The sequence below is a fragment of the Necator americanus genome, chromosome I (genome assembly GCF_031761385.1).
Source record: "Necator americanus strain Aroian chromosome I, whole genome shotgun sequence".
Lineage (NCBI taxonomy): Eukaryota > Metazoa > Nematoda > Chromadorea > Rhabditida > Ancylostomatidae > Necator > Necator americanus.
In genome coordinates, this window is record NC_087371.1 from 6,939,979 (window position 1) to 6,967,333 (window position 27,355).

At 38.6% G+C, this 27,355-nt stretch overlaps 3 protein-coding genes across 8 annotated transcripts; 1 reads left to right on the plus strand and 2 right to left on the minus strand.

Annotated features, from left to right (window-relative positions):
• Positions 1-9,687: 9,687 nt before the first annotated feature.
• RB195_004748 (uncharacterized protein) lies at positions 9,688-16,010 on the minus strand (the record flags this gene model as incomplete). Of its 3 annotated transcripts, XM_064182732.1 has the most annotated exons (16): positions 9,688-9,810; positions 10,624-10,743; positions 10,808-10,951; positions 11,002-11,109; positions 11,229-11,325; positions 11,813-11,898; positions 12,050-12,104; positions 12,448-12,535; positions 12,608-12,721; positions 12,880-13,034; positions 13,980-14,119; positions 14,187-14,354; positions 14,619-14,735; positions 14,843-14,985; positions 15,092-15,253; positions 15,914-16,010. In XM_064182732.1, 16 exons carry the CDS (start codon positions 16,008-16,010, stop codon positions 9,688-9,690), a joined length of 1,917 nt encoding a protein of 638 aa, XP_064033998.1. The 3 variants fall into 3 exon arrangements, with proteins under 3 accessions (XP_064033998.1, XP_064033999.1, XP_013304244.1); XM_064182731.1 differs by lacking the exons at positions 13,980-14,119; positions 14,187-14,354; positions 14,619-14,735; ... (1 more) ...; positions 15,092-15,253; positions 15,914-16,010 and having other exon boundaries at positions 12,880-13,006; XM_013448790.2 differs by lacking the exons at positions 9,688-9,810; positions 10,624-10,743; positions 10,808-10,951; ... (5 more) ...; positions 12,608-12,721; positions 12,880-13,034 and having other exon boundaries at positions 13,976-14,119.
• Positions 16,011-17,602: 1,592 nt separating this feature from the next.
• RB195_004749 (uncharacterized protein) lies at positions 17,603-20,642 on the plus strand (the record flags this gene model as incomplete). 3 transcript variants are annotated; one of them, XM_064182735.1, is made up of 5 exons in its annotated part: positions 17,603-17,767; positions 17,854-18,009; positions 19,312-19,419; positions 19,674-19,829; positions 20,472-20,642. In XM_064182735.1, the coding sequence occupies 5 exons, from the start codon at positions 17,603-17,605 to the stop codon at positions 20,640-20,642; spliced, it is 756 nt and encodes a 251-aa protein (XP_064034000.1). The 3 variants fall into 3 exon arrangements, with proteins under 3 accessions (XP_064034000.1, XP_064034001.1, XP_064034002.1); XM_064182733.1 differs by lacking the exons at positions 19,674-19,829; positions 20,472-20,642 and having other exon boundaries at positions 19,312-19,428; XM_064182734.1 differs by lacking the exons at positions 17,603-17,767; positions 17,854-18,009; positions 19,312-19,419 and having other exon boundaries at positions 19,659-19,829.
• Positions 20,643-20,738: 96 nt separating this feature from the next.
• On the minus strand, positions 20,739-26,441 carry RB195_004750 (uncharacterized protein; the record flags this gene model as incomplete). 2 transcript variants are annotated; one of them, XM_013448792.2, is made up of 12 exons in its annotated part: positions 20,739-20,830; positions 20,883-20,975; positions 21,369-21,492; positions 21,554-21,728; positions 21,781-21,932; positions 22,131-22,226; positions 23,189-23,263; positions 23,399-23,494; positions 23,606-23,680; positions 23,988-24,124; positions 24,209-24,279; positions 26,398-26,441. In XM_013448792.2, 12 exons carry the CDS (start codon positions 26,439-26,441, stop codon positions 20,739-20,741), a joined length of 1,230 nt encoding a protein of 409 aa, XP_013304246.2. The 2 variants fall into 2 exon arrangements, with proteins under 2 accessions (XP_013304246.2, XP_064034003.1); XM_064182736.1 differs by lacking the exon at positions 26,398-26,441 and adding an exon at positions 25,593-25,708.
• Positions 26,442-27,355: the final 914 nt, after the last annotated feature.

Genomic DNA, 27,355 nt, shown 5'->3' on the forward strand with positions numbered 1-27,355 from the left:
GTCATTATCCATTATAATAATAATATTATTCAATTGTTATTACTTTTTAATATCATTGTTATTTTATTGATTGTAATAATTATTATTAGTTGTTAATTATTATTATTATTATATTATTAGTTATTATTTATTATAATATTATTATTCAAATGTTATTATTATTTTATATCATTATTTAATTGCTTGTACTACTTTTAATTGCTTAATTGCCTGCCTTAATTATTATCGGTGATTATTTATTATTGATTAGCTAATAATAACTATTTGACTATTTATTACCATTAACTATTTGACTATTTGAATAACTGGTTGAATTAAAAATTGCATTTGGATTTTTCTTGTGATTTTCAAGGAAAATTGAAAAAAATTGGAATTATTATAATATTATTGTTATTCAATTGTTATTATTATTTGATATCACTATTATTTAATTCCCAGTACTTACTTTCAGTGAATAGTTCAGATTAACGACACAATTAATTAACTATTGACCTGAAGGTGAATTTTTTTTTTAAATGAAAGCTTCCATTTAAAGTTAATTAATGATCCTAACGTGGAATGCTAACGCTCGAGGCATTCGGCGTGCGACAGTGACCAGTTCTTGCGCGGAATTTTGCGTAAAATGAATGAAGTACATTGATTCGGCCGGAAACGGTGACCGCTCCTGGAGAGAACCGTTATCTGCCCACTGACCACCAGCTATCCAATGTCATTCATTTCAGACGCACACACATGTACGGGGAAGGAAACCGGTACTTCTTCGCAGCGCCATCTACGCAACATCTTTCCTAATTCATTTCTTTTTGCGTGAATAAATTGAAGAAAAGTGAAATCAGATATGCTATAATGATGAGGATAACGGATCGATGAATCGACGGTGGTGCAATCGAGCTGATCGAAATCATAACGTAATTGATATCGTGCCGTGGAGAACCGGTTTTGAACGGAAGGGTGTTTCAATTATTCAGGGAAAAAAGCAACTTTTTCATGTTAGAATCTGAGCATCTCCAGGTGGTCAATGCCTTGAGGGCGTTGGAATGTTGTTCGACTTGAAATCCAGCCTCAAAACACCCCGAAGAGATCCATGGCTTACTGAAAATTATAGAGATAGAGCGATGAAAGTGCTGATTAGGGATGGAATACGTCGACTTTCCGAAAATCAGGGGCCCAGTTTCTCCAGAAAAAAAGTGCAGAAATAAAAGAGGAAAAGCGGAGGTCGGCTTAATCTTAATTTTTTAAAAAAATTTAATCTTAATTCTTATTTTAAAAATTTCAATCTTAAATCTAATTTTTATCAGAGTGATGATCATGATAAAATTCAAATTTTTCCTAATCGACAAGTTTTAAAACCACCACATTTGCATTCACGCCACATCTCCGTCACATGCAATTTTTTTCTCTTTGGAATGACCAAAATAGGATCAATGGAAATGGTGTTTTGATCATTGAAAGACAGCGAAAAAAAAACCTCTTAGACCTTGAAAAAACCAGTGCTGGGAGAGATTCATCCGTAAACGATCCGTAAACGTAGCCAGCAAATTTTAGGCTTAAGAATCGAGTATTCTGGTTTTGATAAGGAAGTTAGTTCGAGCTTTACTCCGGTTGCGTAACCCCCTCCCGCTCTAAAATTTAATTATTTCTAAGAAAATGCGTATTAACGGAATCTTTCGTCAACTCCGTAAAATATCCTGTTATGATATGGAAAGAAAGGCGAGCGGCTTTGGTCGAAGCGGTGCGGCAGAGCGTAACGGTTAGAAATCTGTTGGGACCCTTGCTAGCGTTTGCGGTTACGTGGGACTATTGCGAACTGCTGGTGCTAGGCAAAGGCGCTTGCCGTTAAGTGAGACGATTGTGCTCGCAGGGGTCCTAACAGTTCGAAATAGTCCCACGTAACTGCAAGCGCTGGCAAGGGTCCCAACAGGATTCACCGGTTCGCTATAGTCCCTCACAAGCGCTAGCAAAGGTCCCAACAGGATCCTAACTGCTACTTTCTGCCGCACCTCCTTGAGCGCAGCCGTTTACGGCCCTTTTGACCCAACTATACATAACTCTGCGATGGTCTTTCAACAACTGCCAAGATCCGCACATTGCTGCCGTTCTTGGATGGCAGATCCTGGTTTATTGGTTCTTCAATGAAAGTCACTGTATCACGAAATTGACTATACTGATAAACAAGTTTGATTTTTGACTCGGATTCGTGAGCCATCGCTGAATTACGAACTAAAATATGATCCTTCCTACAGTTATCCATAGTGCCGGATTTTTTCTCCGTTAATCTCCTATATTTGCTTTTTATGACTACCGAAATCCATTCACGAATATCAATAGACGTGTAGTTTGTGATTATCAGCGTGATCACATTCAATTTCCTTTAATAGTCTCAAAAAACTATCCGTACTTCCCCTCTGTGACTCTGTTTTCCCAACAATGCAGCTTATTACGCAACAGTATGCGCGGACAACTCCGTCATCGTCCAGAATCCAACTAATATACCTCGAATATATAAGCAGTAGAAGCTCCTCCAACTACAGAATCACAGACGTGGCGCGAAAAATGTCATCGTTCCATTATCAGTGGTAGTGATGAGTTGTATCGTTGGGAAGAATTACACAGATTTTTTCACACGCTTTTTTTCTGAACTACTAAGGGGAATGGGGCGTGATCAGGCTCATACTCGTAATCCACACCTTTAACCGTGTCTATTCGTGGTGAGATCTCAACGTCGTCAATATTATAATACGCTGCTTTCAATATGTTTCCGTTGGCTGGTGCTGTTTTCTATTTTTACGCAAATTCCTCGTTCTCACATTGGTTTCTTCCGTATTTTCACCTCCTGAATGAATTATCTCGGAGAAAACCATGTGAGGTCATGAAAAGAAACGCATAGGGACAGAGAAATGCACAACGGAGACAGCAGATTAATGCGCTCTTTTGCCGCTCATTGTCCATGAGCGAATCGTGGACGAAATCCGTAAGAAAGGAGCTCCGTAATGATGCGCAAAATTCTGCACGCTGTCCATCGCATTGAACGCATCTTCCGCTATCTCATCTTCTGGCTTCATAAAAAGCCAGATGACGGAACAAGAAAAACTTGATTTCACCATTCAAGCGACAACAATTCTTATAATCGCAATGCGTTTGATATTCGGAAACGACATCGCGATTAATTTTTTATCCATGGAGAGAAATGTTGAGAAAAAAGGAAGAAACAAGTCACAGTGAGTGGATGAAATGAAGCGAAAATAACAAAACAAGAGGAAAAATATGTATTGGATGAAGAAAATGAGGAAAGAGAAAGAATGAAGAAAAAGAAAATGAAGCAGAACATTTCAAATTCAAAGAATAGTTTACTTCTTCAATAAATAAATTTTCTTGCTGAATAAAGAAATTGTAAAGCTATTCCTAATTACAGAATAACCCAATAATTATCCATGACAAATTTCAGATTTTTTTCCAAGAAATAATTTTATGTCCTAATTCTTGTCTTGTTCAGCAATATTTCTAAAGGATCTCAAGAATTTTAGCAACACATCGCTTTCTTTCTCGAATTTTTGATAGAAAAGTAATTCTGTCATTAAAATTTGGATCCATATTTAGGGTGATTCCAGATTGCGAGGATTAGAATTTAATCGATTAAGTTGCTTAATTTAATTCATTTTAAATTTATTTAATAAGAATTTGCATAGTTATAGTCAGAAATTTCCCTCATGTTAAGCATGTTAGGAAAATTCCTATTGTTCAGGGTTAGTTCAATTATATGAAGCGCAGTCAATAACTGATGTTCATTTGTTACTGTACACACGATCGATCGATGATTCGAAACCGAATCAATCAAGCTTTTTATTCCTCAAGGATCGATATATTGTCGATTTGTCTGAATATAAACACTGAATTCATATATCGTCTGGCTCCCATAAATTCGTTCATTAAAGGCCGCATAAGCGTTCGTTCACAAACCCCGCAAACAATCCTAAATCCGGAAATCTCAAAAGGATTGAGGATCAATCAATCGTACACTTTTATCCTTTAGTAATGTAATAACAAATAATAAGATTAATATTAGCGGTGAAATGGGAAAAAGCGAAAATTTTCGTGAGATCTACTATCTTTGCACCGAGAAACACCGAAAAAAAAAACTAACAAATGGAAAAAATCACTACTTTTCATTAACTATACGTTTTTATTTATTTATTCAATTCTACTTTATTTCGTTTTTATTTCATTTTTCCCGTTTGTTTACGGAATTCAAGACCATGGGCTAATTGAGCTGCTTTAGCCGAGTTCCTGTACTTTTCCGGATAATAATTAAATAAATGATAATAACGGATAATTAATAATATGATAATAATTTTTACTGTTTTTCTCTTTTTCTTGTTTTCTTTTTTTTTTTTTGATAAAAGCATAGCGTTTCAGTTATATTCACGGAAAGTAAATGTTTTTTTTAGATTTTTTGAATAATTTCGAAGTTAATGGGATCAGCATCCTAACTGTATAGTTAGAATAGAATTATCAGAATTGTTTCGTCATAAAACGAAAACTTGGATCGAATTTGCACAAGCAAAGCCGAGTTCAAATCCAGTATTCCAGTATTCTAGATTTTATATGGAACGATATGCGAAGGAATAATGTTTGCTTATGATTGTCGTCACGATTCCTCGAGATTCGGCGATCGGATAAGAATGAGAATCGAAATTCAGCTATATTAGCAATGAAAAAAGTTGATTCAGTGGAAAATCACGATTTTTCTTAATATTTGCTGTAATACTTATAATTATCTACGTTTTTATTTATTTGTTTATTCATTTGTTAATTGTTTGCCTCTTGTTGTCTGTTTATTTACATCCATACATCTCAAGGTGTCATACATCTTACCTTATCTTAGCAAAGGTGAGATTCTCTCTTACAGTAAATAAATCCAACACCTAGCTCATTTTTAATGGTTTAAATAACGGAGAATTTTTTCTTTTCTTTTTTTTTTCCTTTTTTTTCCAACCCAACACAAATAACCACATCTCATACTCAATCGTTTTTTTAATAATCCGAACAAATCGGTCCTCATCGTTTAGCGACGCTACCACATACGTTATGCGTAGTCGCGACGTATAGTCTGGTCAGGACGACATGATGCTCCGCGGAGATGCGTAAGCGGCTGCGCTCGAAGCGGCGCGGTGGCGAAAGCGGTTCCCATCAAGGTGGGACCAACCCAGAAAGCAGCGATGAGAGGCGCTAGCAAGAGTCCCCTCGATCCCAAGATCCCCACACGCTCCGCCGCACCGCTTCGTGCGCAGCTGCTTCCGTAATTGCACCGAGCATCATGTCCTTTCAACACGTCTATAGTCGGTGAGTTTTTTTTTCCTCTATCATAAAATTCGTTAACAATTAACGGTGCTGAGGGATTTCTCAGTTTAACGATTGCATGGTTTTCTCGTAACTCAAAAAAGCTACGGATCCCCTTCGTAGAAGTTTATTTATTTATTTATTTATTTATTTATTCGCATAAACAGACAGTGCACCAAAAAGGAAAAAACACATTTGCCTATGTCAGGATAGTTAAGAAAAAAGTTGTTCGTAAGAGTAAACTTGAGTTTTTTCTTTTCTTTTCTTCTCCAAAACTGAAACAAATCCAGCGAAATTCAATTCTTTGATGAAAACATTATCGTAGCGGCTGGCTGGCGGTCAACAAACATCGTACGTCGTCGACGTTTGTTTCTTTAACATCTGACCGGACGGTGGAAGCTGGATTTTGCGATACGTTACGCAAAATTTCGCTGTCACAGTCGTCGTTCAGTCGATAAGTGGAACAATGCAAAGTGATATCATGTGAAAAGAAGCTAATGAATAATAGAATAGTCGAAAGAATGGCAGAAGTCAAAAATTTTTGCTCTAACGCTGATTTTTATTAAATTTTCAATTTTCATTTTTTTTAATTATTAATTTTTATTTTTTTTTATTCAAAATACTCTTTAGAACCGTTTTGCTCGAATGACTACCATTTAAAAAGGTGAGGATCATCGAAAAAATCAGTTACTCTGGAATTTTGATCCTTTTCAGACAGTAACGCCCACTTACCTCCTCAGTTGGTTTTTTAGGAGATTTGTTCAGGGCCCACATGACGTTACGTTGGAGTTTTTACGGTTTTTTTCTATTTTCTACTATTTTGTTTAATTTCATTTATTTTCTATTTTCTATATTTTATTTTTTCCCTTTTTTATTCTCTAACTTTTAGCTATTTTCTAACTTTCACCGAGAGGAAAAATATCCTCCGATAATCGATTTCTTTGGAAGAAGTTTTTGAGTGGACATTGAAAATCGCATCCTACTGCCCTCCGTATTGATCAGCACAACTGCATGGTATTGATTATGCCCTGGGGGATCAACCGGGAAAATGAATCCGGTTAAGGCCTGCAGTTATTGCAGTTCTTATCAATAATAGATAATCAATAATAGTGTAACAATAATCAATAACACCAATCGGAATCATCAGCAATACCAATCAATACATCAATAACAACACAACAGTGATCAGTAGCTTGCCAACAGCCTTTTACCACTTTTTAACCAATTATGTTGCGACAAAAAAAAAAAACAGAAATTTCTAGAAGCTGCTCAAAAGCTTATACCTTCCATATTTCCACAAACAAGCAATCCAAAGCCGAGAAAAAAAATCACTCGTCAATTCGAAATTGATTCCCTCGAACGAATTTCTATTTGTTCGAAAGACAAATAAAGAATGTTCGCGAAATAGTGCTGATTGGAAAAAAAACTGCAGCTGAAACCGGCTCGATGTTGCAATCTGAGAACTGCCGTTATCGTTGAGTGGTGAAATTTCCCGCGACACAACAGAATATTCATTTTTGGAATTGTCTATTGTCTTTCCTTCCAAAAAAAAAATTGATGAATTCGAAATCGCTGAAATCTTAGCATCGTAAAAATTGTACTTCAGCGAGACTATACTAATCATGTTTCGCTTAATTAAAGCATAAAGAACAAAGTATTTGTCATCAATCAATCCGCTTAGGACCCAACAACGCGTTCACTTCAATTCAGAATCGTTTGAGGTTTACGAACGTGTACAGTGACTTGTGGGGTCTAACTGATGCATCACGTCAGTGTTTTTACCCTCCCAGACAAGTCTGGTACCAATTTATCGACCCCAGAGGGATAAAGAGCGTGGTTGGCACTAGTTCGGTTTCGAACTATCGATCGATCGTGCAGTCACAACCGAATCTCTTACCAACTGTGCTACATGCACTCCGGTTGATTTGAGTTCATTTTTCTAGTCAATTTCACTGAGAATTTTGAAGATCTTTGCTGCCTTCGAATGATTTTTTCATTAGATAAATAGATAAGGTAGTCCTTAATGTTTGCTGGGGAACCAATTCTTTCTTAGCCTTAGGGGAATTTGAATCTTAGGGAAATTCTTGACCTTACTTAGTTAAAAGCATCCACACTACTAAATATAGCGTGTAAACGAACGCGGTTCAAAATTTGCTAAAGTCTGTGTTGGCATTGAAGGTGCTACCGTAAAGATATGTGGCCCTCGGGACATCCGCATCCCCTGCTAGGCACCGAACTACAGTTGGGTCAAAACGACATGAAGTACGGACAGTTGCGCAAGCGGCTGCGCTCGAAGCGGCGCGGTAGAGCGTAGCGGTTGGGATAGTGTGAGAACCCTCACTACCGGCACTCATCTCTGCAGTTCGCCAAGGTCCGAACTCGATTCCAACTGCTGTCTCCGCCGCACCGCTTCGAACGCGCAGCCGCTTACGCAACTATGCCACGCTTCATGTCGTTTTAATCCGACTATATCTGCGAGATTAGGGACCGCGCCGCTTACAACTACTCAACCCGTCTTGTACACCGCATCGACTTTTTTTTGCCTTGCCGTGCAGTTGGGTGAAAACGACCGGAAGCGTATTGTAACTGCGCAAGCAATTACGCCGCTCGAAATGGGACCCCAGTTAGGTCCTATTGGACAGCAAAGATGGTTTCACCACGCTTTTGCGAGTGTTTAACTCGTTTTGACTCGGCCGTATATGAATGGTGGGAAATAAATCCAATAATTTCAAATAATTAAAATTAATTGCAATATTTACTTTAACAGGTTATTTGTTGCACAAGGCATTAGTGGCAGTGGAGATTTCTCTTAGATTTTGCATCAGAGGAAAAGTTTCGCTCATGAGTCTTTTTTGAACCGCAGAAAAAAATATAAGGAATTAATCATGGCAACGCACGAAATCACAAATAAATTCTAGCAAATTTAAAACAGTTCTGGAAAGATTTTCACCAATCCATTGCTCCTGAAAGAGAGTGATGACTTATTTCTTTCCCCTTCTTCTCTCTGTCTTTTTTCCAGTATATGAGTTGCTTGAATGATTTCTTGGATTTCCATCCACAAATCTCCAATTTTCTTCCAATCTAAACGAAAATGTGAAGATATTTGATGTTTGATCTAAACCTACGGCATCCGGCTATATTTCAGCTTCATAATCATGGCCTAAGGCCAACAATTAATCATGTTTCCTGTGCAGTCTTTAATGCAATCAGCGCATAGGACATCAGTGATCCCAAGGTGATTTCACTCATCGCTACGTGACCTTGGATCAAGAGGTGTGGCGGATTAATCGCCGGAACATGTTCTAGGGAGAAAATATCATGTACAGACTTAAATAACTGCATAAAACGTTAGGTTCCTATCTATAGGGAACACAAAGAAAGCTCGGCACTAAATTCTATACTCTAAGACAAACAGAAATGACAAACGTCTTACAGTATGACGGTTTTTTCCAAAACATTTGTAATATTTCTTTATATATTCTCACCCGGATCAGTCAGAAACAGCCGTTACTGCTTATTCCCCTTCACTGCTGCCTTGAAACAAAACTAATAGGAAACTGTAGTATTCACTCATTTCTCCGGAAACTGTAATATTCACTCATTTCTCATTTCTTCATACTGAATCGCACCTATGCAAACCATGTTAGAAAGAAAAAAGACGAAAGAAACGAAAACAAAAAATAAGAATAACATAAGAAAATGTGCAGTTCTTTCATCTTTGGAAAAACACACACGAAACAAATCTCCAACACAACTTTTTCTGTTCCTTCGGTCGTCGCAGGACACCACAACCTGGATGACCATAGTCGTTGATCGATAACGCTACAGCCACACAAAGCGTATTACAAAAAAAAAAAGAAACTAAAATATCCCTCCTTGACTCTGCAATATATTGAAACTAGAAGTAGAACTGTTTTATTAGATATAAAAATAGGAAAAAAAAGAAACTTGCATCATTTTAATAGAAACGATGTTATTCGAATGAATGAATGAAATCACCGTTTAACACCATCTTAGTTTGTCCCATTCCGGATATAACCCGCGATGGAATAAAAGTTCAAGTAACAACGGAAAATTTTACAGCGTAACCAATTTATACAGTTGGCAAGGATATCGTCTATAAAGGCAGTCCTTAATTGAGTTCCTAAAGCGTAATCGCGTTATCTGATTTGCAATAACGGATTGATAACGGAAATCAGCTGCTCTTCATATTTTCCCCTTACCAACGTAGCAAAATTAGTCAGCTATACAATACTTCCAACAAATCATCAACAGCACATTCTGTGAATAGCGATAGAATTTCTAGAAAACAGAAACCAAGTTATGGCAAGCGACGAGTTTTGTACGCTGTCATTCACTATCGTCACCACTATCTCCTGCATCATTGGCTTTTTTATTCTTCTTTTTCGCATCACGACTCGCTTCTTCCGCATCCATCTGCTGATCCAAACCTTTCGGAGCTACTAGACCATCCTGAAATTGAATTTTTGATTCTGCAAAACTAAAAGTTGGATGGGTAAAAAAGATAGTTAGATACAAAGTAATTACTAGATGGATATAACTAAAAAATACTCCAAATCTACTTTGAATACAACAATAAAGCTACAAAATAGTTTCGTACTAACTCTACGCTCCACGTCAATACTACAGATAAAAATGGAACTAATTTCAAAGCCTCTAAAACTACCTGTTTACTCCAAAATAAATATGAAGTGATTCAGATGAACACGACACAATACACATGTCTCCTACTTCGTAATAAAAATCCTATGGTTCTCATGAAAAGAATAAAGGATAAAGTCCTTGGCATCAAATCAATCTCTTTGAAATGCACAAATGCGTTCCACTGCAGGAGCGAAATCGAAGCGAAGAAAAAAATTGAGTGCGACTTAAACAACGACATTTGTGGCCAGCCAAATTACAACATCACTGTTCTTATCCTACCAAATAAGCTTAGAACCAATTATTCAACCCCGAACGAATTTCCAGAATTTCTTGGTTTGCGTACGGTGATTTCGAACTATCGACCGTGCAGTCGCAAAGAAATCCCTTACCACTGCACTACACTCCTTCTTAGCCCATACTTTTAAAAAAAGCGAAAACAAAAAAGGGAATTTTCGCAAACTTGTATTATGAAGAGTAAAGTAATGCTATCGTCTGAAAATGCCTAAAAGCTTTAAACCACGTTACCCTGCCCACTACATAAAGGAATAATAAAGGAAGCAGAACAACCTTTTTTCATAATGACACTTCATAAATCCCTGCTTGAGTATGAGAACCACTCACATCATCCTCATCCTCACTTTCATCCTCGTCTTCCTCATCAGATCCCTCTTCTTCTTCAAGTTCAGCCAACTCTATCTTCTTCTTGATATCATTATCGTCGACATCAGTGACAACACGGGCCTGAAAACACCAAAATTACTTTTTGTGATGAGTATGCAAGAAATTCAACGTTACCAAAGCATACCTCCTCTTTGATCGTAAATTTGCCGCCGTACTTCTCAATCGTTTCTTTCACCACATTCAGGGCATCATTTACTGCAGTTAATCCATTTTCTCGATCTAACGTTTGGGTGGTTACTACAAAGTGAGGCGCAGCAATCAGATTAATCTAAAAATTCTTTTCAATATAGCAATAAACCTAGCAAATCCTAAAGATACCTTGATTGGCATGGAGTCCGTTGAACAGTTCTTTCCAGCAATCAGAGCTTCTTTGATTGCGTCGATGCCATCATACGAGAAACAAGAGACTTCAATATCGGCTCTAATCTAAAAACTAGTAAGAGTAGGGACAAGGAGATACCGAACCACTGAAACACACTGAAAACTGGAGCTTGAAGAACACTTCAAAATAAGAAATTATCAAAGCAATGAACAAGATGACATACCTTGACTGCTTGCGGGGTTAGTTTCTTTCTAATATCTTCAAGAAGTGCTTCTCTGACTTCATTCGTTATATCGCATTCATCGAGAACGTGAGGATCCCTTCAAAGGACGAAATAATTCTACTGAAGTACAGCAGCGAAGAAAAAAGTTCAAAAACATGTAAGATCTTAGCAGAACGTAGAAATGCTGATTTCTCGCTAGGATATCACTCCGGAAGACTAAGAAATAAAAGATACTCGATAGTTACAGAAAGAGCGGAGGAAAATTTCAAGAAAATCTGTAGATAGAGACAGTTCACACAAGTGTTCCTTCAAAAGAAAATATTATATTTTTACCAAGCTCGAATAAGTACTACAACTAACATTAAAACTCTTTTTTACCCCAGAAGAAAAAAAAACAGTTAAAGTGATCAGAAATGGACTAAAACTGGAAGAAAACACCTAGTGTAGGGATCAGATATCAAGTCTACCGTATTATTTCGACATAGTTTGTCCTTCAATTTAAGATTTGATTTAATTGATTTGATCTCTATCTGCAGAATTCGATTTGAGAGATAATAGGATCATCTAAGTTGAGTAATTCTTACGATATCGCTCGTTTGAAGACGTCATAAGCAGCCGCTTTCTTTTTCTCTTTTCGATCAAAATGCCAAGCTGTTCGCATGTAAAGGTCCTGAAAAGGTATAACTCGTTCAGTTTCGCTAACACTGTCTGCAATTTTTCATAGAAATCTAGCATGCTCTATTTCATGAAGTTACAGTCTAGCTGTAGAAACATGAAGCATTGCTTAAAAAACCAAAAGAGAATGTTTCCAGAAAGCTTGCCTCCAACTGTTCATCCTTTTCGTATCCTAATTGCTCAGCAACATGCCGGAGAATACTAAAAAAACCTGAGTTAAGTACAGCACGACAGAAATCTATCACTAACAGTGATGTGATAGATTTCCGTCGTGATGTCGTTCCTTTAGAATACATTTCATCAGTAAGAGATAGGAGAAAATTCAACATATCCCCTTTTTTTTGAAAAATTACCGTAGACTGCCTACTGCAGCAAAAAAAAGTATACAAAATCAGCGTGTAGCATAGAGGAAGAACTTGTAATTGAAAGTTGCAATTTGAAACTCATCTACAGCTTATTGACTTCCACAATCAAAAGATAACTGTGGAATAAAGCATGACAAAAAAAAACTTCCCAAAATACATGGAATTAGAAATAAACACACCTGTTGATGGCCTTGGCTTTTGCGAACCGTTCCTCGCACAATATCAAATCTTTAGAATACACACGTCTCTTTGAAAGATCAATGTAACCTTAAATTAGAGAGAACCATTCACTATCTGTTTATGAATGCGTTACGGAGAGAGGAAAACTTTGCAACGTACCCTTATCTTTGTCCACTCTAATGACCACTACGCATTCGCTACGTCCCACTCGAATCAACTTGTTCACCGATCGAATACGTCGACGTGACAACTCGGACAACAGTATCATACCTTCTGAAAAAGCAGACTTTTTAAAAGTAAAAGTAACTCATGAGACGCCATTTTAACTTTCAATCGCGTGTAATACTCAAAAAAAGGGACAGTGTTAATTTCCGCAACTTTTTTTTTTGTAACATTTCTATACAATGCAGGAAAAAAAAACTAAAACCCACCTTTTCCGTTATACTCTGAGAGGCTTACATAGGCACCCATATCTGCTATTTGTCGGACATTTACCACCACTGTTTCTTCGACATCCGGAAAGTGGTTCTCGTAGAACCGACAGCGCATCGTGGCCATAGTGCCTGGCTGAGTTCTCGAGACTAACCTAAGAAAGAAACTCGTTCCTGACCAACTGTAGAGAAACAAAAAATTGGATTCGAATAGTTCTCACAAAATCAGTAGGAGTAACTAATTGAATGGATATGCATATACATAGTATTGAATGAAGCTAAATAATCATGGGATGGATTTCTACCAACTATAATCAGAACAGTACATCTAGAACTTATCGTAAAAACAAGATAGAGGCTAGGGTTAAAAAAGTGGATCGTTTCGCCTCTACCTGAACGCGTTCAGGTTTTTTTCCTGCACTTAAGTAAAGAGCTACGTTAAAACTAACTGTGTCCTGAACATGTAGAATCACAAAAAGAATCACTTCTAGTTGTACCACAAGAGGATAACTTATTGTCTAAAAAATCAGCTACATTGGTGCACTCTTATATACGCTCTTCTATACGCTCTGGATACCTACTATTTCTTTATAAATAAAAAATACTAAGAGGGCCTGCGAAGAAGATACTTTCTTCAATTTGTCGTGAGAAGAGATTCTAGTCGTGAAACCCTAATCAATACCTAGTCAGTAATAGCACATAATAATAGTAGTAACACCACAAACACCGCAAATTGTTGAAATCGTTATGAGGGGCCATTTTCAAATTCGACCGTTAGCGGGTCTTCAAACAAGCCAAAAATTGTAAGCAAGATACAACAGGCTCGTCACCATTCAAACAGCATACAGTCCACACACGCCTATGCTTAGTTTTATTCTAACAATTATGAAAATTTTCAAACAATAACACGTACCCTATCTAATCTAAAGGTGATTTTTCGTAACAAAACATACAAGTGAGATGCATAACAAGAACAACAATTCTCATAGAAAGCTGTGGAAATATAATCAAAATGAAAAAGAATTGAATCAGCTTCAGAAAACAGAGTCAGCTAGATATCTGTAAGACCATTATTACTAGTCATATAAGTACGAAATCACTGTTGTGGTAAATTGAGCAAGACATTCTGATTTCCGGGCAGATAAGTAACATTTCTGGCCTTTGACATGCGATCAGCGATTTCCTCAGCAGCTTCGATTTTTCGTAACTCTATTAATCCGTCTCCAGCATCAGCAAATGCCTTAAACGTGGCAAATCAATCCAAATAACAAAACTACTGAATATACGCTGATCGAGAGCTTGCAGACCTTGCTAAGAAGCTTCGCAGCCTGGGCATCTCCTTCAGCTGTTGTAATAGCCGCAATCTTCATCTGTTCAGCTTTCTCTACAAGATAACGGGCCTTCTCTGCTTCTTGTTGAGCGACCTGTTTCATTTCGACCGCTTCCGTGAATTCGCGACCAAAGGATAGGTGCGTCTAAATAAAGTTTACTAAAGCTACTGAACAGAAACTAAAAAAAAAAACACTCATTGCTGTAGTTAAGTTTGTAAAATTCAGCTGCAGCTAAAAAAACTCATTATGGAATAGAACCACACATCAAATTTCCCATGAAGTAACGGCAAAATCTACGAAATCGTCGAAAGATTGAAATTCCAAGATTATCAAAGCACAAATCTAGTGAATTTCATCCATGAAATCTAGACGTAGAAGAAATATAAGGTGCAATGACATTTTACTTACGATAGAAATATCATCTAGCAGAAGTCCGAACTGAGCCGCTCGCTGCGAAAGAGCCAATGACACACGTTGCGAGACAGTCTCTCGTTGAGTGATCATCTCATGCGCATCAAACTGAGCCTATAAAGAGCGAAGCAAATGAAATAGTAATTTAGAATAGAAAGGTAACAGATTAGAGTAAAGCAGTCACTGAGTTGAACAGAAACATCACATCTTTGTGAACGTACCACAACTGCTTTCAAAACTTCGTTTGTGATGGACGGCAATACTCTTTCAGCGTAATCCAGACCTATATTCAGGTATATGTTAGGCAGCTTGGTTGGATCTGGTCGATGGAGGATACGAAGGGTGATCGACACATTTTGCAGATCTGAAAAATTCCAGTAAAGATGAGTGGATTTAAAGAAAAAAACATTCGCAGTGCATAGTTAGCTACTAAACAACCACTGTAGCGTTTATAGCTGAACAACACAAACCTTTGCTTCCAGTTATCGTCGAGATAGCTCTTGGTGTGGAGCGAATGTCGAATAGAATTGGTTTCTGCACCCAAGGGATGAGGAAATGAGTACCTTCACCGACTACCTCGTCCTTGACACCGGCAAAGCGGTCAAAGATGACGGCTCGTTGTCCTCCATCAACTGAAAGTAAACGAATTATAATAAATCTATCGGATTAATAAAGGCATACGGTTGTGTAGCCGGGTAAAATGTAGTTGAGTGGAGAGGGAAGGTGAGAGGTGCGGCTTTGTGGTGCCCTTACACTTAAGCATTAGTCTTAGCGGATCCGTGACATGTAAACTAAAGTTACTAAGTAGAAAAAGTAAGATAGAGCGTCCAAAAATAAGGAGGCCACTGAATGCCCCTTTTTAACTACATTATCCCCCTGTAACCTCATTCGTCGAAAATAATTAGTAAACGGACACTTTAACGCATCGAAAAAAAAATCGAAAAACTAAGAACCCAAACAAAAGCTCGGGATCAAGTATATCAAGGATTGCTGAACGACTTAAAAAAATCCTATTTCTATGCCATCTTAATTGATTTTAGTGTTCTAGATTTTGGTACTTTGTTAGTGCCGGTTTCTTCCAAAATTTGTGATTATTACTAGAAACTCAAGCAAGCGATATTTATAAGTTCATCGCGCATAAGCTCCATTCCTCTAAAGTTCAATTCAGAACAAATTTTCAAAGACCACAGCGAACGAATCTGGTTTACTGATGGAGTAAAGTAACAGAGTAACGACTTAACTCATACTATCTATTATAATTGGAAGTGAGAAAAAAATAGCTTCGAACTCACCATTATAAAGTGCAGATTGTGCAACACCTCCAGCTATGGCTAGACCTACGCCAAGTGTTCCAATCCTACCAAGTAATTTTTGCGCCGCTGCCGCCATACCTGTAAGAAGATTCTCCGTTAAAGAAATAAATCCACGTGAACCCAGAACACTTTTGTCTGCGCGAGAACAGATCACAAAGAGATGAAGTTGATATGGATATGACAAAAAAGCCGCACGCGAATAATTCTACTGTAGAAGCAATGATAATAATGTATTTGAATTTATTCAGGCGTTTTCAACTCTCCGAATAATCCTCCAAATTTTCCACCTATACTCTACTATTTAATTTCATATTCAAGGACAGGGGCGCCACTCTTGAAGAGACTAAATTCTTTTTTTCGAAATTTTTGATATTTCTATGATAGTATTGTAAATTGCAGAGTGATAGGTGAAGGTAATTAAAAACATGGATAACGCCGACGTCCCAGCTTCCCCGTAAGTTTTTTAATTTATGATACTATGAAGGGATACGAAAATTTTTGCAAAAGAGGGAATTATGTCTCTTCAAAAATTACGTCTCTATTATTCATCGGGTTTAGGAAAAAATAGCAGACTGGAGATGAAAACGAAGATGAAACTGAAGATGAAACGTAGGAGTGTTCAAAAGTTAACAACACCAGAATAAACACAACTACCATAACCATTGCTTTTGTAATAGAATGCCTCTAGATTTTTGAAATGAAGAGAAAGTAACACGAAAATCCCTCATCGTCTTTTTTAAGTGTCAGTTCAGTTATTGTGAAGTAAAGCTAAGCTTATGACACCAAGTGGACGAAAGCAAAGAAAATGGACATTTCTCAGAAATTCACGTAAAACTGAACAAAAACACCCACGCGTGCAACTGGAAAGGGAGGGGGGAGAATTGCTAACGTAACTATGTTATCCTCGACTCACACGTAAAACCAGTCGATTTAAATGGATAAATCCAGAAGACAAAGAAAAACACAACGAATAAAGCGTAAAAACATCATCCACAATTTCATCATGGAAATTGTCTTCGATATTGAAAATGGTCCTGAAACGAGAGCCGATTTAAAGGACGTCCAGTTTGTAATGGGTTGCTACGCAGCTCCCTAATGCATGTCGAACACGGAGAAGCATGTTGTGGGGGCTGTCACGGAGGATATTTTTCTCTGCGTCTCTTAATTGGAATATGAAATTCCCTTCGACAGCCTAAATTATCTGACGGATTTTTTCGTTCGGTTTCATTTTTCTTAGTTAGAATTAGGTTCATTTTAGTAAACAGTGGTGTAATATTGTACATTTGGGGTTTTGGAATATGACAAGGAGTGTTTCGTTGTTATTGGATATGATCTTAGCTCCCCTGAACTATTCTGTTCGTTAGTTCATGTTCATGGTGACACCGTATAAATATCATGGGGAGGTTCATCCAAATATCATTTATTTTGCATCTCTCGAGGTGTCTTGAGACAGGCTCCCCCACTGGGGAACTCTGCGACTTTTTTTCGTTTGGATGATTCCTGATTTTTCTCTCAATTTTGAACTCTTTTTGAAATTCACATCTTTCGTCTTCTGGAATATATTTTCTCTTTTCTAAGTTAATCATCTTTAGTGTAGTATCTTTCTGGTCTTATCGATCCGTTGATTTTTTTTTGTAATGGGACCTATGCAGTACTTTATTGCAGGGTATGGCCCACGCCAAGAGAAAGACTCGAAAGCTGAGGGGTCACGTGTCGCATGGACACGGTCGTATTGGTAAGCACAGAAAGCATCCCGGAGGTAGAGGAAAGGCTGGTGGTCAACATCATCATAGGATCAACCGTGACAAATTTCATCCTGGTCTCTTCGGAAAGGTTAGTTAATTGGTAATATGTTTGACCGTTTGCGTTTTTTTTTTTTAGCACGACTTGGTTTTATTAGAAAATCCTTTTTTTTCTAGGTCGGTATGCGAGTATTCCATTTGAACAAGAATCATTATTATTGTCCGACTGTGAATGTTGACCGACTCTGGTCTCTTGTTCCGGAGCACATCAAAGAGCAATCCAATCCCAGCAAGGCTCCGGTCATCGACTGCGTGAAGGCTGGATATTTCAAGGTAAAGCGATTGTTAAGCATTTGGGATTCCCGATTTCTTTCTCTTCTCTTTTTCTTCTTTTCCTTCCTTCTTGGCGCTTCTATCTCTTACAAGATAGCAGTGTATGTAATGGAAGGTATATTATGTCCTTTTTGGATATTCGGGTCTCCTTCGGTGCTATTCTGGTGATTTTTCGAAGTAGTGTCATCCTCTGGGCTCGAGACAATTGTCATTTCACGCTTTGTTATTTCATACTTTATACTCATACTTTCTTGAACGCATGATTCACAGAACTAACGGTAACAAATGTTTGCTTGGAAATCCGTCGTGGATTGACCGACTAGTTTAAACTTATGTGACTAATTTTTCTGAAAGAGAATCGAGACTAAGGTTACGAGAGTCTTTTTTAAAGTATGGTCTAATTTTTTTGCAAGCTTCTACGGGATGAGCAGATACCATCAATACACAGACCTACAACATAGTAGGCGGGCACCGTCTGTCAGCAAATCCAAATGTAGTCATGTTATACGCTCACACCGAAAATTCGTTTGCAGCCTTTCGTAAAAAATGTCGTATATAGAAAGTTCGTATACTGCAAAACCCTGCTTTTTCAACTTTTAACTCTGGTCATTTTCTCTAGGTTTGTATATTATATTGCGGTTCCTTTCAGTGTTACTTCCGTATGTTGGTCATTGTGCAATTGAGAAAGGCCAAGTAGGAAAGCTTTTTATGTTTGCGTGGATACGATGACATTAAGATTAATTCGCTTTCACCTTCGAAATACTGGTTGCTATATGAGAGAAATATGCGAATGGTTGAGTCAACCGTTATTTTTTTTACGAACTAAGCCTGCTCAACCATTTCCAGTGAATTTTTTTGGTAGAACAGAAGTTATGGTTAATCGTCTCTATTAGTGAAGTTTTTCTTCCCTGCCACAGTAGTTAGCTGTAATTCGGTCTTTCGCTAGTTTATTTGATGAGGCCGACTGAGTTTTTATGGAAGTAAAGTGGATTTGCAAGCAACATAACTTCATCACCAATATTTAACCCACATACTTTACATCGAACACTTAAATTATCTGACGGATTTTTTCGTTCGGTTTCATTTTTTTTAGTTTGGTTTTGTTAGAGCAATTTTGCTCCACGATATTATTTCTTATCCATAACATCATAAGAGGCAGAACTTCCATCCAGCTACTTTCGTATTTTTTTTGTGTCAAGTGAACCAAAATATAGCAGGATAATATGAGGTATCGTTTAGATCTCATCTAAGAAAATAGATCTATGTTTTAAGCATTTGTTGGCTACATTGTGTATTGTTTAGGTTCTTGGAAAAGGACTGCTCCCGAAGCAACCTCTCATTGTCAAGGCCAAATATTTCTCCCACGAAGCCGAAAACAAGATCAAAGAAGCGGGAGGAGCTTGCATTCTGGTGGCATAAGCTGCCGTTGTTGATTTTGTACTTTTTTGAACAAAGTCGTATTGAAATGTGTTGTTTGCCTCTGGCTCTGAATTCGCACGGTTATTCGCCTTGCTATATCTTTCATTTTCCAATTTAAAATCCTATAATCCCATGGAGTTTTATTTAATCTGTGAAGGTGGATGTGTTGTTTCAGCCTTCTGAGCGCTTGTCCTCTGTGGAGCTAAGGCAATTTGCAACTTGCACTCGAGATGGCTTTGACCCAGGAAATGGCTTGCGTTTACGCCGCTCTCATCCTCCAGGATGATGAAGTCGCAATCACTGGTGACAAGATCGCTACCCTCCTTAAGGCCGCCAACGTTGAGTTCGAACCATTCTGGCCAGGACTCTTTGCTAAGGCAGTCGAAGGAATTGATGTCAAGGTTTGTTCAAGCTTCATTCTCGAGATCACTGTATGACCTTCTTTCTTGGCGCTCCTACCGAATCTAAGGTAGAAGTGTATGTAATAGAAGGTAAATCATGCCCTATTCTGGGTGTTCGGGTCTCCTTCGGTGCCGTTCTCGCTTGAAATGTCGAACGGTGTCATCCTCTGGGCTCGAGACAATTGAATTAACGGGAGCGCCTTCCACCGAGGCCGCTTTTCGACAGCATCTATCAGAATAACTCGTGGATTGTAACGAAAGTCAAGTCAGATGATATTGGGACGCTTAAAGTTGCGTAGAGAAATGACAAGCAACTACAAATGTTTCTAATAAGGAATTTCTCCCAATTTTCGCTTAATGTTCGTGGTTCTACTTTTAATGTGTTTTGAAGCTCTAAAGGTTCTGTTTTGTGCAATTCTTTGAGCCAGTCAGATTAATTTTGAAATAATGAGCCGCAGCGCTAACAACTGAACAGTTATCACCATTGGAGAACGCTAGAAAAGTGTAACAAGATGCTGATTTTGCTACATCTGTAGAGCCAATTATCCAATATTTGCTTAGTGGACTTCATCATAAAATAAACGAACATTCTACGTTTGAAGAATTTGTTGGTTGAGTCATTAATGGATCTCTGTATTTTAGAACTTGATTACCTCCGTTTCATCTGGCGCTGGCTCTGCTGGGCCTGCACCAGCCGCTGCTGGTGGCGCCGCAGCTCCTGCAGCCGCTGAGGCACCAGCTGCCGAGAGCAAGAAGAAGGAAGAGCCAAAGGAGGAGTCCGACGATGATATGGGATTCGGTCTCTTCGACTGAGCAAATTCGTTTGTTGTTTGTTGTTGATAAATTCGTTATCAATGAACGTTTATTGGCAAATACATAAAACCCGCATTAATTTGTCTGAATCAGTGATCACAAGTCTAATGGCTGTAATTGGATAACTTCGATTTTCCTTCGTAATCCTTCTTGTATTCGACGCATTCGATTGAGATGTTTTTCTCGTGCTGCGAAATTTCAATCTTTTTACACAAATTTCTCGTGGAGTAGAATTCATACCTATAGAGTTTTTGGTAGTAGCGTCCACATGGTTTGGTCGTTCAACAGTAAATATATTTTGATTTCTCGGAGCGGACTGCGGTCGACTGCCATCTAAAAAATTTTTTTCTGAGCTAGTTTCGAGTTTTACTGCATCTACTGGTACAATGTCGAAGCTGCTGTGTGTCAGTAGTTCCGATCAATATTGATACTGATTAAGCAAAATTCTAAAATGACCTTTTCCAATGGAAGACTGATTTCAAAGTGTTCTCTGAGAAAAAGTCGTTCATAGTGGGAATTATATTCGCTTATGAAGTTATAATAAGTGATCTTGGAGGGGAATGTTGGCCGAATACAGAAACATAACTACGAGAACCTTGCAGCTCTCCTGCTATGTGCTACATCAAATTACGGAATTTCATTATCTAACGTCGAAAGAGTCGAATTTGGAGTCATAGTGTTAATTGTCACAGTTAAAGTTGAATTTAAAAAAGAATAAAACTTTACCGTCAACTGGTACCACTCGGTTTCGAGCCGGCTTTGGTGGCGGCAAAGGAATCGGCTTTGTAAGTGCAGCATCAGTTACTTCATTTGACACTTGGGATACTGTAGGACGTGGTGAGACTTCCGTCTGTTAATGAGAATAACCTATCGGCTCCATCAAGCTATTCTAAAGAAATAGGGCGGCCTACCGGTGATTGTGTATCCGAGACAGATGGTTGGGGTGAACGCGAAGTTATTGGTATAGAATCAGGGTCAGTAGTAGCGGCTGCTGTTGCCGCGACTTTCTGTTGAACCTCCGAATAAATCGGCTCTTCCGGAATCGGCGCTTCACATCGGATATCTCCGTTTCCAGTTGCTGCCCGACTGTAAGATATTAACTTTATGATTCATGTCGACATTACGTCTTTATACTCACCCCTCCAGTGCTGCTATTTCGCTGTTTATTTTGTCTTGTTCTTGCTGCATTAGCCGCAAACGTCGCTCATCACGTTCCGCTTGCTGACGCATTTTTAGAGCCATTTCAGCTGCTTGGACTCCTTCCGACAGAAAAACATAGTGTTCAATTATCTAAAATATTGGTTTGAACAAATAGGATATAACTGGCTGCACGGAACTGGAAAAGTAGTGTTAATACTAGTACTAGATTATGAAAATAGAAAGAAAAACACTAATGAGTGAGTACTGAAGCTTCCACTGCATTTAGATCCCTGTTTATCAAATCTTTATAAGTTAGTCGAATCGATCGACTAGTCAAACTGAACGCACCTTATCTACAAATACACAAAACTGCGTTAGAAGAGGACTGGCAGAACGTTTCGGACGTCTCGAAACCAAGGGTGGTGGATGTTTGGCATTGTTGAGCTGAATTTTCGGAATATGAAAATCATATCTGATTGTTTTGATGTGTGAATCTCTACGCGACTATACGACTTAGAAAGAGCATATCACGGATTTGACGCGGTACGGTTTTCCCATGGAAAGCTTCTGTACATAGTCGTAGATTGTGGAAAACCAGGTGGTTCCGCTCATCTTTCCGTAGTCACTATAAAAAACGGCCCTGAAGCCATGCCGTTTCTTATGGCGATCACAGACAGGTGAACCACGTAGTTTTCCGCAGTCTGTGACCCCGTTCAGAAGCTTTCCATGAGAAATCCATACCACGTCACATAGTATGCTGCCTTCAGCGCGAAATTTCATGAAATTGAAGATGGAGGTCTCTGCGGGACAGTATAGGGTTCGGGCTGACGAGTACAAATACAAAGTACGAGCGTGACCACGTTCACTTCCCTCTAATCGTCGTGAAAAACATCGTCGGAAATGCTTTAGTTCCTTTTGGGTAAGTTAGAACGCTCCAATTTCGTACACACTCAGGTTTCCTCGGCTGCCTATTGAGTAGACTAGAGGATAGACTGCCGAGGAGACCCCAGCGATTCTTGACCTTGTGGACGCTGCGCGTTTTCGTGAACGTCGTGTTTCAACGTACCTCGTAGGAGCTAAAACCATTTCCTACCCCGTTTTTCAGGACGATTAGGAGGAATTTAGTCGTAATACTCAATACTCGTCTACAACCCAAACTCAGACTGTTCATGAAAGATCCCAGCGTCGTCAATGCCGTGATACGCTCCCTTTAACGCAATCACAATAGTTACATGATTTTTTTTCCAGTTGTTCGTTTCGGTCAATTACGAAGAAAATTATGTCAGGTGCATAAATTTTGTGCTTTGATTTTGAGCAGAAGAAAATCTCCTAAAAAACGATCTTCTTCAACCATCTTCGGTCTTTTCTCTTGGAATTTAATACATGAAATGGAATAACACTCTTACTTCTCCTTTATAGACATTGACGTGTGTGACGAATATCATTTGATTCTGCTGTGAGCCGACAGCGTTAAGGTCAGCCTAGAATAACGAAACACGCTAATTAACCGCACCACCACGTATAAAAACCTATGCAGAATTCTTGAGCAGAGCTCTGGATAGAATGGTGAAGAAAGAGAGGACGAAAATTGAGAAAATTCTGTGAAAAAAGCTCACATTCATTGAGAAATCGAAATCATCGAGTTCAGTAGGTTTTTTCTTGTTCAACACCACTAGAAACGGTTTCTTCGCTGTGTCTTTGTGAAGTTGAACCTAAATTCAGTGTAAGGAATCCATTTTTCCACTTTTCTCCTAGACCCTGAACGAAGAATGAAAACAAAAAAAAAACGTGTCAATAGAAAAAAATCTTGTCAATGCTCCTACTTTGCGTATTGTTTCATAGTTTTCGTCGAGACGACTTTCATCGGAAATGTCGACAACGTACATGATTCCATGAACCTGAGTAAATTGCAGAAATCATATGGATGGTATAATTGTGTATGGAGAGGAGTGAAAACATTTTTCAGAACGAGAAGAAGAGAAAAAATGTAGATTGCGAGTTTTTATCCATGAAGTACGGTAACTCTCGATGAAAAACCTTAAAATCAGTCCTTCAGAAGAATCAGATCCAATAATTAAATCAAAGAATACGTCTTACATATGGTTTAAACATCATTCATAATTGGTTGGATTCTTAATACTCACGACATACACTACTACTTACTTGAAATATAAAATAATATATAAAATAAAAAATACTGAATACCTCGGCATAGTAATTCGTCCAAATGTCTCGAATCCTTTCGTGACCGCCGAGGTCGTACACTTTGATGGTGAAATCGTCGTCGTACTCCATATCGATCATAGAGAAACCATTCGTTGACAGTACACCGCGTGGATCTTCTGGAATCAAACTTCCGTTAATTCCAACGTCACGATGTAATCATTACAGCATGCACTACAAAAATTGCAGCAGTAAAATCATACCTCCTTTTATCATTTTGAGAATAGTGGTTTTGCCGGAACCATCGACACCAAAACAACCGATTTTGATCTCCCTGAAAAAAGAAGAATTGCTGACGAAGAACAGGGTGGCTTGTGGTTGTGGTTGTCAAAAGAAGTACATGAAGTTCTTAGGATGTATACAGTAATAGAGAATATCCGCTCTGATAAATATGAGTTACGAGAATTCGTGGAATTAATTAGAATTGGAATGGAAAATTATTTGATGGGACGGCGTTCGAGGAAATTTTCACTGTTGAGTTCTTTTCAGTGATTCAAACCCCCTGAACACTTCACTGGCGTAAAAAATTGCATTGTCGGGCAAATTGATGCTCGTCCCTAAGTCCCTCTTCCCTCTGCTTCCCGCAATTGAGTTATTCTTCGTTTTCACTGTGCTTATTCCAATGCACTTCCACGAACTCAGTCTAAGTCTAATATTCGAAGACATAAACATCGAAAATTTTTCCGCATCCCTCCTTAAAGGATTAAGGATAGAGTGTTTGGCATTAATCAATCCGTTTGGGATACACCACCACGTTCACTTCAATTCAGAATCGTTTGAGGTTTACGAACGTGTGACTGGCCTGTGAAAGTGACTTGCGGTGGCTAGCCAATGTGTCAAGTCAGTGCTTTTATCCTCCCCGACAAGTCTGGTACCAATTTATCGACCCCGGAGGGATGAAAGGCTTGGTGAGCACTAGGGCGGATTCGAACCTCTGATCGATCGTGCAGGCAGCGGAACTTTATCATTTTATCCTTTACGTTTAGCTAGGTTTAGGCAGATTAATGGTCATTTTGGAAGACAACTTACTTTCAAATACTTGCATGTTGTCTTGTCTACAGCAGTTATGACATCAAATTGCTTAGTGACGTGCTCTCTCTTTGACGGATATTCAACAATTGTTAAACCGAAATTAACAGAAGCACTAGGATCGTCTTTCAGCTCTTTGGAGTATGTCACTTCACCACAAAATAACGAAGTTTACAAAGCCATTCGCCATGCAAAGGGAAAACTGATCTTTTGCTTGTTGTGTCAATATGCACGCGACGTTTATATTTGGACCTGAACCGTGCGGTTGAATTAGCAAACGGCAGCGTTCAAAGTGTCACGATGAGACCTCAAGGCAATTAGCTCTTCAGTTCGGTTGGGCCCAATATGTAGTAGGGTTAAAACGACATGAAGTACGGTGCAGTTGCGTAAACGGCTGCGCTTGAAACGGTGCTGTGGAGCGTAGGGGTTAGGATCGAGGTGGGACCATCGCGAACTGCAGCTAAAAATAGTGCTAGAAAGGATCCTCCCTCGATCCTAACCACTACACTCCATCGGTTCGAGCTTACACAACTGTTCCGTGCTTCATTTCGTTCTGACCGTACTTTACATCCTGCGGATACCGCAATCCCCCATCCAATTGCCCCACAGTTCAAGTCGTTTTGACCAAACTGTAGCTGGAAAGCAATGTCCACCCGGGGCTTTCCCATACCCATACCTATGAGTTAATAAATACGCAGAAAATATATTCTTTGCAAAAAAAAATGCAGAAGGTGAAAAGTGTTTTAGTCAAAACCCCAACGAAACGCTATAAAGGAGACGAGATTTTTAGGATGCCAAATGGGTGGCATTACATAAACATATAGCCGGAATGCACAACATATAAAAATTAAGGGAACAGCAACAAAATAGAAAAAGCCATATGAATTGTAAGAACGGTGAACACATATAAGATGTTCTGAGTAATTTGTGGAATCACAATTAGCGACTTTTTATCTTTTAAGGTAAGCACCTGTTTCCATCATCATTATTTTAATTATCTTCCCCAAGATATTCGCCTCCTTCAAACATTTGAATTATAAAAGAAAAAAGGAACAAAGCAAAAAAAAATCACTTGGTATTGCGCTGATTAGTGCGTCTGAGCAACTGTGTTTGCTAGTCATCGATTGATTCTTAGTCATAATTCTGACTATGAATCAGACTTTTTCAAAAAAAAAAAGACACCAAACAACCATATATTTTGCCTACTTCGTGTTTCATTTGACTTACTTATGTAGGCGGTATTAAGACGAAAAGAACCATCACATAATAATTGGTACCCAAGAAAAAACCTAATAATATGAAAGTATTGAATCGAGACAAGCGAACGATAAAAATAAAATCTAAGAGAAGAAAGTGTGCTCACCGTTTCTGTTTCGGCAGTTTTGGTGTGCAACAGCACAATCCCATTTAACATTGAGACAGCTGTATTGTACTGAAAGAAAATGCTTATTTGAGCAAAGAACGCAAAGAAGGTGATAAGAAAACCAAAATGAGAACGTTTCAAGGGGAAAAAAACAGAGATGGATGAAAAATGTCACGAATAGTGTGAGAGTTCCTCAGAATTGCATAGAATAGTGTGAGATACTGCGAAACAAAAAAAAAAAATATCATTTTACCCAAAGCTTGTCAGCTTTGTCTAGAAATTAAGCTGTAAAGATTTTCGATTACTTCATTCGTGGATTTATAGAGTTTAGTGATACGAGACAAATCATAGAGCGCTGAACGTATGAAACCAGTTTGAGCCGGGATTCGATTGAGGTGGTGAGGTTAGTGAGCAGAGAGGAACGAAAACCCCACGCGAAATAAACCAGAGTATTCGATTCTGTTCAAAGTACGATGTTTTCCTCGTAACTATGGTTGCAATCACGCCGATACGTTATGCTTCTTCTTCGTCGAATTCGATTTAACATAACGGGACCTCTTTTTAGGATGAAATGCTTCATACAGTGTGTATGTAGGCGGAAATATCTCGGGTCCGCTTGATATTGATATGATTGATAACGTATACTGTACAAATGATAGGGTCAAAACGATATGAAACTCTGTGCAGGCGGCTCAGCCACGGTTAAAATGGTGCGATGCAGCGTAGCAGTTAGGATCAACGTGGGACCCTTTCTAGCACCACTCATCGCTGGAGTTCGCGATGGTCCTACGCGGAACCTAGCCGCCAGCGTTCACCGCGTCGCTTTGAGCCCCGCCGCTAACGTAGCTGCACCGAGCTTCATGTCTTTTTGACCAGACTATACTTCTCCTTGACAAACTCCCTGTTTCCTCTGCAAAGACACATCGTGTACTCAGGGTTCTGGACTGTACAATCTGCT